General features: G+C 45.7%; 1 protein-coding gene across 2 annotated transcripts; it reads left to right on the forward strand.

Annotated features, from left to right (window-relative positions):
- The first annotated feature begins 1,305 nt into the window (after positions 1–1,305).
- On the forward strand, positions 1,306–12,377 carry LOC117939246 (insulin receptor substrate 2-like). Of its 2 annotated transcripts, none has more exons than XM_034864417.1 (3): positions 1,306–4,194; positions 4,727–5,223; positions 12,202–12,377. In XM_034864417.1, the coding sequence occupies exons 1-3, from the start codon at positions 1,523–1,525 to the stop codon at positions 12,204–12,206; spliced, it is 3,174 nt and encodes a 1,057-aa protein (XP_034720308.1). In that variant the 5' UTR covers positions 1,306–1,522; the 3' UTR covers positions 12,207–12,377. The 2 variants fall into 2 exon arrangements, with proteins under 2 accessions (XP_034720308.1, XP_034720306.1); XM_034864415.1 differs by having other exon boundaries at positions 1,307–4,194; positions 4,724–5,223.
- Positions 12,378–12,401: the final 24 nt, after the last annotated feature.

Here is a 12,401-nt window from a genome sequence, read left to right on the forward strand (position 1 = left end):
ACACACACACACACACACACCACCGGCAACAACAATAACAATAATGAGAACAATAGTGATTAAAGAAGGCAGGGATTATCCTTAATCTCTAGTGTTTGTTTTAGGTGTCATTGCATATGCTCATTAAGAAGGCAAGTTATCCTCCCATCCATAGAATCTAACTCACAATGACACCTCAATCTGCTTGTTGGGAGATCATAAAAGGTAATCCAAGACTGACTGGTGACCATGAAGATCACAGGGAGAATTAGTAACATAATTACCGAGATGATCTTATGAACAGATGTCTGCAAGCTTCCTCCTGTGATCTGACAGGCCCTTCACAAGAATGCAGTCTCCCCCAAGCGCCTCGTATTCACCACCTTGTCTCTACTTGTGATCTGCACTGAGGAAAAATGTTTTAGTTTTGTTGAAAGCATGTGTGGAAAGAGTTGTGAGCAGAGACGCAGTGTGAGCATGAGCAGCCAGATGATGGCAGCGTTTCTGCAGTTTGTCATTACACTGAAGCCACTGATCTATGTGCCTTTAGTCATTCCTTCTCTGTGAGATGGCTGTTTGTCATTCAACAAGAGCATTTGGTAAATATGTAGCAAAGTGCAGCATAAGCATGAAATTATATCAAATTAAAGAGAGAGGGAAAAAAACAAGTTTCCCTCCCTTTAGCGTTTTTTTACACAGCAAAAGCTACACTTTCAACACATAATGAGCCTAATTATTACCAAATGTAGACACTGCTGGAGTGTTACATGGGAGAATAAATGGTGAGGTGCCCAAATAGGAATCAGAGGTTCCAGTTGGAGAGGAATACCCACAGGTTTAAATATAGCCCACAACACTTCTTATATAACAAGTGGGACGTCAGGGTTGTTTACACTGTTATTGCCTGATAAATGAATGGTTACAATCCAGCATTATGTTGTACATTTCAAATCCTCATGAATCCAAATTAGCCTGGAAATCACATAATAAAAATAATAATATGTTAATGCAGATATCACTCTGCTGCAGCAAAACATATATTAAACGAGTGTTATCGTAATAAAGCCAAATCGTATGCAAATCACACAAATTGAGACCTTTGCATACGCTTTCATTTTACAGCATACAGGAAGTATTGGTGTTGTTCAAAGGGATTCGGATCATTTCTGTTTCTGCAGGCGATAGCTTGGAAAAGCAGGGGCGGGGTTAGCCTGGCTTGAAATACTCCATCAACCAATAGGCAGCGCCAGAGCCGGGTGATGGACAGGCACGGCCCCTGCAGGACGCCCCGCCCCCCTATGACTCTGTGTTTTATTCTGTTTTTAGAGCAGCAGCGTCACATGTTGTTTTTCTCCAGGATCAGATCAGTACCTCGGTCTGGTCCAACTGCACAGTTGCTTCTGCAGTGGCGGACACCGGACACAGCTATCGGTGTCTGAGAAAAAAGAGAGAAAAAAACGGATATCCTCAAAGTTATTTAGGCGCGAGTTGAAAAAGAAGAGGAAAAGGAGTTTGCTTATCTATAACTCAGAAGTAGTGAGAAATGGCAAGTCCTCCGGCGACGGGTGGACACCTGTTATCTAATGGGACGAACGGGGTGAAGAAGTACGGATACCTGAGGAAGCAGAAACACGGACACAGGCGCTTTTTTGTGCTCCGGGAGCCGACCGATCGCTGCCCTGCCCGGCTGGAGTATTATGAAAGCGAGAAGAAATGGAGAAACAAGTCCGCCGCGAAACGGGTCATAACTTTGGACTCATGTCTGTGCGTAAACAAACGGGCCGACGCCAAACACAAGCACCTCATCGCCCTCTACACCAAGGACGAGTACTTCGCCGTGGCTGCAGACAGCGAGCAGGAGCAGGAGAGCTGGTACATGGTGTTGACAGATCTAATAGCCGAGGGGAAAATGTACGACAGCCCCGCTTCCACATCCTCTTTAGTGGGCTTTGAGGAAGCCAGCTACGGACTCATGACTCCTGCAACAGCTGCCTACAAAGAGATATGGCAGGTCAACTTGAAATCCAAAGGCTTGGGTCAGATCAAGAACCTCACTGGAGTGTACAGGCTGTGTTTGTCCAGTCGGACCATCAGCTTTGTCAAACTGAACTCCGAAACAGCTGCTGTCAGTTTACAGCTCATGAACATCAGGAGATGTGGCCACTCAGACAGCTTCTTCTTCATAGAGGTGGGTCGCTCAGCGGTCACTGGGCCTGGGGAGTTCTGGATGCAGGCGGAGGACTCTGTGGTGGCGCAGAACATCCATGAGACCATTCTTGAGGCCATGAAGGCCATGAAGGAGCTGTCTGAGTTCAGGCCACGGAGCAAAAGCCAGTCTGCCAGCACTAACCCCATCTCTGTGCCCACACGACGCAACCTCAACAACCTCCCCCCCAGTCAGACGGGCCTGGTGAGGAGATCCAGAACAGATAGCATGGCAGCCACGTCCCCAGGGAGAAAGTTCACATCCTGTCGGGTAAGAACGGCCAGCGAGGGGGACGGAAGCGTGATCCGGCCTGTGTCCATGTCCATATCTGTGAACGGGAGTCCCACCAGTCCAAATTCTGGGAATCACCTCATCAGGTGTCATACGCTCAGCAGTGGGCGCACCTGCAGGATGCTAGAGTCCTCCTCCAACCTGCATCATAGCCGGTCCATGCCGGTGCCCAACTCCCCATCAGGCACCTCCAGCCCCATCAATATGTCTCCCAGAATTGGGGCTAGTATCCCCACTCCTGACAAAGCTAGGCGTCCTTTTAGCTGCAGCGCCTCCATCTCTGGCTCCCTCAGCGACACAGGCTTCATGTTGTGCGACGATTACAGCTCCAGCCCAGGGGAACTTAGATTCCTCCCCTTGACACGCAGTGACACCCCTGACTCTCTGTCCAGCACGCCTCCATCCCGTGACATCAGTGACTCTTGTGGCTACATGTCAATGGAGGGGGGGAATGCAAGTGGCTCTGGGGCTGGCGGTGATGCTCTGGCATATGACAAGGCTTACAGGAAGCGGACACACTCCCTCACTACACCACGTCAACAGAAGGTGGTGACCCCGCTGTCCTCGGCCTCCCTGGATGACTACACACTCATGAGGATGGCCTACGGACAGAACTCTCACTCTGCCTCTCCCAAAGTGTGTTACCCTGAGGATTATGGAGACATTGAAATCGGATCATCCAGGAGCTCCAGTAGTAACCTTGCTGATGATGGCTACATGCCAATGACGCCAGGTGTAGCAGCCCAGTCTGGCAAGGTAGACAACTACATGCCCATGAGCCCCATGTGTGTCTCAGCACCAAAGCAAATTGTGAACCCTAGGGTGCACCCTCAAGCGCCTGCCAACGGCGGCTACAAGACCAACTCCCCCTGCAGCAGCTCTCTGGAGGACAACGGCTACATGAGAATGTGGTGTAGCTCCAAATCCTCAATGGAGAGCCCAGACAGGAATGGTGAATACATGAACATGTCACCTGGAAACCCACCTCCACTCCAGACTTCCCCTGAGTACTACCTGGGCCTGTTGGCTGGTGAACCTGCATCAGTGAGGTCAGCTTACCAGGCTGGCTCTCTCACGCTCCCTGCTAAACCTCAGCCCTCCAAGAATGAGGAAAACAGCCAGTATGTGCTGATGAGCCCACAGAGTTTGAGGCAGAGGGCAGGGGAGTCAGACTATTATTCAGTGATGCAGCCCAGTGCAGCTCAGACTTCCCCACTGAGCCCTTCTGTACCCTCCCCAGTCAGACACGGGCGGGCAGAGAGCCTGCCATACAGAGGAAGACTTGGTAGGCCTAACAGGCTAGCCCTGGACACCCTGAGGACCCTGCCCAGCATGAACGAACACCCCCTGCCCGGAGAACCCCGGAGCCCTGGGGAATACATTAAAATTGACTTCAGCTGCGCCAGGTTTTCCCCACCCTCCATTGTATCCACAGAGAGTCAGTCTTCACTGGGCTCCAGGGGTGGGGGCCCGGGGAGGTCCTCGCTGACAGACTACACGAACCTGGAGCTGGGCTCCCACTCACCCAAAGAGGCTGACACTCCCGCTGAGCCCTTGGACACACTCCCAGAGTTATCCTTGTGCTTAGTCGAAAATGGAGTGTACCATCTGGATAGCGAGAAAGGGTCTCGGGGCGATGAGGTGAAAAACGACTACACTGAGATGACATTTGGCATGACCAGCTCGCCTCCACAGCTTGTTCCTCAAAACACTACAAGGTATGTGGATCTGTTGGGAGGGAGCCATTTTAAGTGTGTTGTCATTAGTAAAATAGTGACATTTTACTCTTATCCCTTGCTTCTGGGACCCTGTAAATTTTCCCATTGTGGGCTTAATAAAGGATTTTGAATCTTTTGATTCAGTAATTATTATATTACTAACACATTGTACTGTGTGTTGAAACAGGCACGTTAATTACTCTGAATGAAAACATTTTTACTCCGTGAATAAATGTTAACATTAGCAAAACTAAAAATGTGGAAAAAAACATACAACAATATCCATGGTTGATTTCCTTTTTTAATGAAGGTATAGTGATCAAAGGGAGATGGGGGTAAAAAGAAAAAGATATGGATGGGATTTGAATTATGCAAAAGCCCCTGTGACCCGACATTATGTGAATATCCTGAATATTTTAGCTATTTGATTGTATTTGGTTTGTAGGTTATGGTCTGTTTTCTTTTACATGTATTAAAAAAAAAGTTATTTTGAGACTTAACGTGTCTTATATTAAACTTTGTTCTCCAGCGGCCAGAGCATCCTGGAGAGGAGGCTCTCTCTGGAGGTCCAGGGAGTCCCAGAAGGCATGGGGGTCTTCCTGCTCGGGGCCACCTCTTCCTCCGCAGTGGACCCCAATTGCTCCGCAAAGGTGATCCGGGCCAATCCGCAGGGACGTCGGCGCCACAGCTCCGAGACCTTCTCTTCTACTGCAACTGTGACACCGGTCTTCCCTTCCTTTGCCCGCGGTGACATGGTGAAGAGACACAGCTCGGTGGAGAACATCTCGTCCCGGAGCAGCGAGGGCTCCGACGAGGAGTACGGCAGCCCTGTGAACAGGCAGAGCTCCTCCGTTTATCCAAACGGGCTGAACTACATTGCCTTGAATCTGCTGGGCAGCAGGGACGTGAAGAAATGCGAGGACCTGGCTGGCTTCAAATCCACCAGCAGCTGCAAAGGGGGTATCAATGGATTACACAGCTCACCATATGTCTGTTTGGGATTCAAGGAGGCTGCAACCACTGCCAAAGGTGAGCGAGGTTGCTGTCACAGTTATATATAGAAGTAATAATTTATCTAAACTTTCTGTCCTGCAGGTTTTATTGTTTAAAGGGAGCTTAGAAAGAGTTCCTCACACTGACCATTACACAAGCAATCATTTTTTAGTCTTGGACCTTCATCAGGTAAATTCTTACATTCACCTTAAATAGTTTGGTTGACTGATCAGGACCAATCAGGTCCTACACTTGAATGACGTCATTCATTCACAAAGTGGCACTCTCATCACGAACTGTGAACAGGAAAGGGCAGGGGAAAAAAATGCCACTCAGTACATTTAAAAAAACAATGGGTTATCAGACCAGTTATTTTAGAGGCTCATAATCAATTAGCCCAATATTGTCCTACACTTAATCAGAGAAGACACTGTCCATACAAAAGTTACCCTGGTTAAATTACATTGTAGCTGTCCATATGTACCTGTACAACAAAGACTTCATGATAATAAACAAATAAGGAAAATTTTTCAAATTAACATAACATGATATTGAGATTAAATTCATCATTAAGACCTTTTGGCGATGATGTCTGCAAAATAAATATCCAATAGGCCTTGCGTCTTTTATATAGCAAGTCATTTTTGGTAGACTGACTTGTTCAATGCCACAAATGCGCAACAATGAAATGTTGTGCTTTTAGTCAGTGAAGTGTACCACGACTGGGTAATCCCGGGCGTTTCTGCTCCTATGTTTGCTAATGTGTTGTTTTACCTGCCTCATGGTCTTTGCTACATACACCACACCATTGTTATTGCGAGGATGGCGGAAGGTGCGTGTCTTCTAGGTATTACTGCACTGTGCGCATCCTCCACGATAGTTGCCAGTAGGTAATGGGCTTAATAATCTTTGTGAAGCTTTCCTGGGTTCAAGGATGAAGGCATACTAGTATTTCCTCCAGATTCAAATGAAGTACTATGTAGGTGCTCCTCCTACTTCACAGTACTTTCATATCCTGTAATATGAGTAGCTTTTTGTGACAACTTTTTGCAATTAAACAGTTTCCATCAGTCACACCTTTACTTTTTTGACTCATTTTATAATAGGTATTCTCAATCTTCCCCACAACATGTGAACGCAGCACAAGGCTGCTATAAAACCTGACCAGGCTGAGAGCACTGAAGTAAACAAGCACCAGCATGATAGAGCAGGATGCTGCACATACTAAAAATACACAAGTAGATAAGGATTCCACCAATGCTTATTATTATATTATGAATGAAAGTTGTTTGTGCAAATAAAAAACCGTGAGACCACGGATTCATTTTGATTCAAGTATTGTTCATGCCTCCTAATGTGACACTTAGCTCTGGGCATTTCCGGCTCTTGTTTTTCCGTTGGATAGGCTTTAGGATGTGTTGCACATCAATGTGACCTCTATAGACCTCTTATTCCCACCATGCCATAATCAATATAGTGTCCCAGAACATCTCAATGAACCAAACCAAATAAAGCTGCGGCACGGGATAGGAGACGCTGTAAACAAAGAGGAACAGCAGAATGTTGACATTAAAGCCGAGTTTTCCCCCCCTGTCCCCACACCATTTACTGGACACAGTGAGCTCACATGTGTTTGCGAGCACGTAGAAGGTTTGGGGCTGGGGGCTAACGTTGACATGTGAGGCCCAGCACAAGTGCATACGTGTTTGTGTCCTTGTAGGCAGCAAGGGAAAACAACAAAGTAGGCAAGTTGCTATGTATCCATGAGGTAACTGGATGTCACGGTCCACATTCCTGGCTGACCGGGTTTGAAAAGTTGCTGTGAGAGGGGCCTGTTTTTGTCCCTGCACCTGGCTATTTGAACAGAAGCTGGCTTTTATTTCACCACGTGGCTCTTGTGTAAGAGAGAAGTAGTACTTTGTTTCACTTTGAACACAACACAGAAAAAAATCTATACAAGTTTATTAGTCAGTGATGTTCTGGTAAATAAAGAGGGATGTGCAAACCATAGCAGCCCACGCCGTATGTAAAATCATCTACCTTCAAATATGCATTCTACGTACAACTGTGTGACAACCTTGACAGTGCCATGTACTGTACATGACACAAGTAAAATGGCTGCTTTCCAGTTAAAGGAGCAGTAAACTGACTTAATTATAGTCTGCTGCATCCTAAATTTCATTTAATTTACAGCAAAATGACTCAAAACATGTGCTCGCATGATTGTTTTTGTCGAAGCTGTGTCCTTTGGCACATGTTTTCTACTCTTGTTTTGATGTAGTAAAAATATATTTATGGTGCTAAGACAGCTTGAATATCAGTAAGTAGAGAGAGGGAGGGAAAAGAGTCAAGCACATACATGTGGACTGTAGCACGTACACATGCAGAGCAGCCAGGGGTGGTTTTTTTCCTTCTCCCAAGGATCTTGTTTTCCAGTGGCGTAGCCTGCATCCACATACACTTGGTGGAGATGTGCAGAGAGAGACTGGCCTGTTTTGTTTTCCAGTGCCTGGCTGTTTGTGGGAGAGCGAATGAATGCGTGCATAATGGGGCAGGATGGCACGTGCACTCCACTGCCCTTCTGCCTCATTAGGCTGTTCACTTAGCAGAAGTAAGACAAGCAGATATGGGGGGATGGAGCACAGCCTTGTATGCTCAGTAGAAATAGGATGGGGGGAGGGTTTTTTAAAGCAATAAATAAACTCATTGGTGAGGCCCCCTTCAACCAAGGTGCATTTTGGGAGCGGAGGATGGCAGACCCAATGGCTTGTTTGCTGAGCACTTAGTCCCACTACTGTGAGTGGGGTGAAGGAGGTCAAAGTGCACCACTGGGGTATTTGGTGTTTATCAGAAAATCCCATCGGGCCACCTGGACCGTGTGCCATTCTGACCCAAATGTGTGCAGGTTTTCATTCCAGGCAAACACCTCCACTAATATGTTAACCCTCATAGTCAAATATACTAAGGCTGGAATGACAACTATCGGAGGAATGCCACCGCTCTGGATGAAGATGTTTGTCAGGAAGAAGAAGTCCCAACAGGCGTTTAGAATTCAGCCCCCCAGCCACATGTAACAGCCCCCTTGGTGAGAAAAGTGACTGCACTGTTTGGAGTCATCAAAACCCTGGAGTCCTAAGCTTTTGACAGTTGGATACGTTCTTCCGGTGCTCCACCTAGAGTTAGCTTAGGTGTGTTAATGCCTGGCATAACAGACAGGTTTGTTTACCTCTTGTTTTGTCTGCGGCCCATGTGACACAGAAGTGGTGTTTACCTCTGCCCTTCCATCCCTTCTCGCAGCCCTGGCTAGCCACAGCTCAGCCAGGCGGATGTTCTGTACCAGACCCGGATTAGCCAAGTCAGCCGTCTGTTTCCACCTCCCTGTCTGACTAATACCTTTTTATCTAACAGTCCTGCTCCCACCTGGGAGGATTCAAGAAGCTTGATTTGCATAATGAGATGATTCTCACTACAGTTAGGAGTATCTAACAGTATTGATTTGATTGCCTTTACTATTACTATTCATAATAGTCATCAGGCATTATAGTAGGTAGAAGAATAGAGAAGCAGTGAGTGAGTGAGTGAGTGAGTGAGTGAGTGAGTGAGTGTGTGTGTGTGTGTGTGTGTGTGTGTGTGTGTGTGTGTGTGTGTGTGTGTGTGTGTGTGTGTGTGTGAGTGTGTGAGTGTGTGAGTGTGTGAGTGTGTGAGTGTGTGAGTGTGTGTGTGTGTGGTTGAAGGGAACACACACACCCCTACCTACTCATTCTCTCTCCGGTAATAACAGCCCACCATCTGCCGCACCCACAGGCTGCAGAGAGCATGACCATCAGCATTGTGTGTGTGTGTGTGTGTGTGTGTGTGTGTGTAATTCATCGGCCAGATTAGAAGCATTCGTGTCCATCTACTGAGATCCCGCTTTCTCCCAACCTCATTGAGCCGGTAGTATTGCAAGTGATGTCATCGCAGGGATGATGTGGTGGTGGGTAGATCAAAATGCACCCAGAGCATGTATATCCATGTTAATTACATTTCCTTTGATGTGTGTGTGCTTTGCGATGTCCGAGGGTGCAGCGAGCGAAAGGGGTCTAGCTGCACAGCCATGCATCCTAACTCACTATGAGCATGCTTGTTAGAAGCGGTTGTCATTACAAGGTAATGTTGATAACCTAAAAACTTGGGCTACATTTTTTTGTATTTTCTGACATTTTATAGACCAAATCAGTTTTTTTTCCTTGGCTCTCTGCTGCTCTCGCTCACACACACACACACACAGACACACACACACACACACACACACACACACACACACACACACACACATACATACATACACACTTAGATTTATACATTTGCATAAGGTCGGCATTGTTACCAATGCAGTGCTGGAATTCTGTCAAACATCATTACTTTGTGGTGCCCATGTGGCTCTATTTGATTTCGAAATGTCATCTTTTGTTCTGGCATTATTCTTTAAGGTGGCACCTGATTTTATCCATCTGCCTGATTGTTCAATCAATTGTTCCTGCATCCCTGGACACAGGATCAAACACACACACACACACATACATACATACATACACACAAGCTGTTTAATAGTTTATCTACATCTGCATCAGGCCTGTATTGAAGCTGAGATGTGGCAAACGTTACAAGCAGTGCAATGCAAATAACCAAGGTAGGAAATTTAGAAATGCCATGTTACTTGATACACAGAGAACAAACATGTACATGTAACACCGCAGGCTCTTGTGTCAGAGTTTCCAGGCTCTGTGTGTGTGTGTGTGTGTGTGTGTCTGTGTCTGTCTGTCTGTGTGTGTCTGTATGTGTGTGTGTGTCGTAGCACAGGGAGGAGGGGCGCTAAAGTAGGCCGGGATGTTCCAGACAGAAGCGCTAGCTGCTAGATAACTGCGTGGCCAGCGTTCCCCACATTTATCCAGCCATGGCTCCAGATGAGATTACAGCCTCTGCAGGCGAGATTAGATGGCCTAGGGTAGATCAGTGAGAGCCTGCAGCTACTCCACGGACAGCGGCTGGCTAATACGTAATGCAAGGTGTGGGCATATGTTTGCTTGAACCTGTCCACATTTCCGTTCATCGTAATAAAGCCCAAATAAAGCTTAAATAAATAGAAATATGTTGGCTAAAAATCTGGGTTCACATCAGCCAATATCTACTCAGTGTTTATACGTGAACTTTTTATGTTTAAATAGTAATTTTTTTTTTTTTTAAAGGGACTTATTTTAGGATTTTGTGACTTAACATACACCGTGTCCTCAACTAACCTCCATCATTCTTTGTTTACCTTCTTTATTTTATCGTATAAAAATAGAATTAAGACTTTTTCAAGACTGTTTCCTTACATGTGGACTGGATGAAAGCTCCAAAAATGGCAACTTTTCAAGAGCTAAGAACAGCCTTTCTTTCAGCCCGACGGCTGTGCATTTTTGAGGTTATCCAACAGCTTATTTAAGGGTTTCATCAGCCTTACACTGAGAGAGGTTTCCCAGCCCAAAGACAACCATGTAATCTTTGTGTGGTTTCATGACACACGGTTGCAGCGAGAATATTGTTCTCCTGAAAGCCAGTGCCCTTGTGTCTCTAGGGCTTACCTCCTTCGTCCACACTCCCTGTTCCCATACACACATTTAGTTGTGCAGCCCTTCTTTCACAGCTGGACTCCATCTCTTCCTGGAAGTTCCAGTTTTCCCAGTGTCCCTCCCTCCCTCCCCTTGACCACCACTCTGCCTTAAGTAAATCCTTCCTTCTTTCAGCTTGCAATGCCGCGACCCCTCCTCCACACACAAGCTGTTACCAGTGGCCACACAATCCATAATCCATAATTACCAATGCAATTTAAATGCAACTTCAGTTTTTCTCTCTGTGTGTCATATCAGAGATGCATCAGCTACTCTATGGCTTGCTGCCACTGCTGCTAGCTGGTTCTCCTCTGCACAGCGTGTGTCCATAGCAACACGGCAGTGCAAGAGGAGACCCCCACCCCCATCTATATAAAGCCCAGATTATGTAATAACGACCATTGCCGACCAGCCTCCCACTTACAGCTTCCCCCCGCTGTCCTTTAAGCGCTTCCTGGGCAAAACAGCTGGTGTGTTAAGAAATGACACACACCACCTAACACCACATGATAGGGTTAGTTTGAGGTAGAGTAGATTGAGCCATATACATCGATGGCGGAAATGAACCTAATTGCATAATGCGTACATACCGTGATTCAACACAAATAATGCACATAAAACAATCACATTAACACATCCCAAATCCCTTCTATTTAACTTGTGTGTGCAGCACTCACTGTTCTTGTTATTCAAGCTGCTTTTCCCAGTGGCACCTTGTTATTGTGGCACAGAACACAGCCTAATCTGAGTCTGAATGAGTTCACACTGTACAGTATAAGACTGCATTGTTGGCACTGGTGATGTTTCTGGGAAAATAATCTGACTACAATTTTGGGTTAACTTACTTATTTTGACTTTGACATTTTGTCTGTATATGTCTCTCGTGTATTTTTTGGGACTTGCATTTCTGCTTATGTGTGTATCGTAAACTTGAATGTAAACACTGCAAGATTTATTTTTATGTTTTTTAAAATTGCTTTTGCAATGTTTTATCAGGAAGGAAATGCATTTGGTTATGCAAATTATTCAATTGACCTCAAACATTAACACAATGAGTTCAGGTGAAAAGCACCAAATGTAATTTATAGCTTTTGATTGTTTACAAAAAGACTTCACAGTGCAGCTTCAAGTCTCCATATATTTCATAACTGTTGGCTTTAGCTGGTCCATAGATGTTTTATTCACTCCCACTCAGCTAATGGTAATGCACCACATTTGTATTTCAAATGTCACAAATTTGAGTAAAATATGCTTGCAAATGGCTACAAATGTTCATTCTATTAAAATAGTATTTAATTATTAGAGAACATAGCCAAAGAGTGTGGATATGATAAGATATTTTCACTACTAACTCCTCTTTCTCTCCTGCCATCTCTTTCAGACTGAGGGACTCTTCAATCCTCTGATTTGGCGTCTTCACTGACCCCGAAAACCAATCTACTTTGCCCTTTCACTGGGATCTGTGGCCCTAAAAGACTGTCTGGACACTTAGCAACCCTCACACACACTTTAGAAACAAGCAGGCCACCATCTATGCATGTCATGAATTCACTGAAGGCGGTTCAGGTGTGTGTGTGTGTG

This window comes from Etheostoma cragini, chromosome 24 (genome assembly GCF_013103735.1).
Source record: "Etheostoma cragini isolate CJK2018 chromosome 24, CSU_Ecrag_1.0, whole genome shotgun sequence".
Lineage (NCBI taxonomy): Eukaryota > Metazoa > Chordata > Actinopteri > Perciformes > Percidae > Etheostoma > Etheostoma cragini.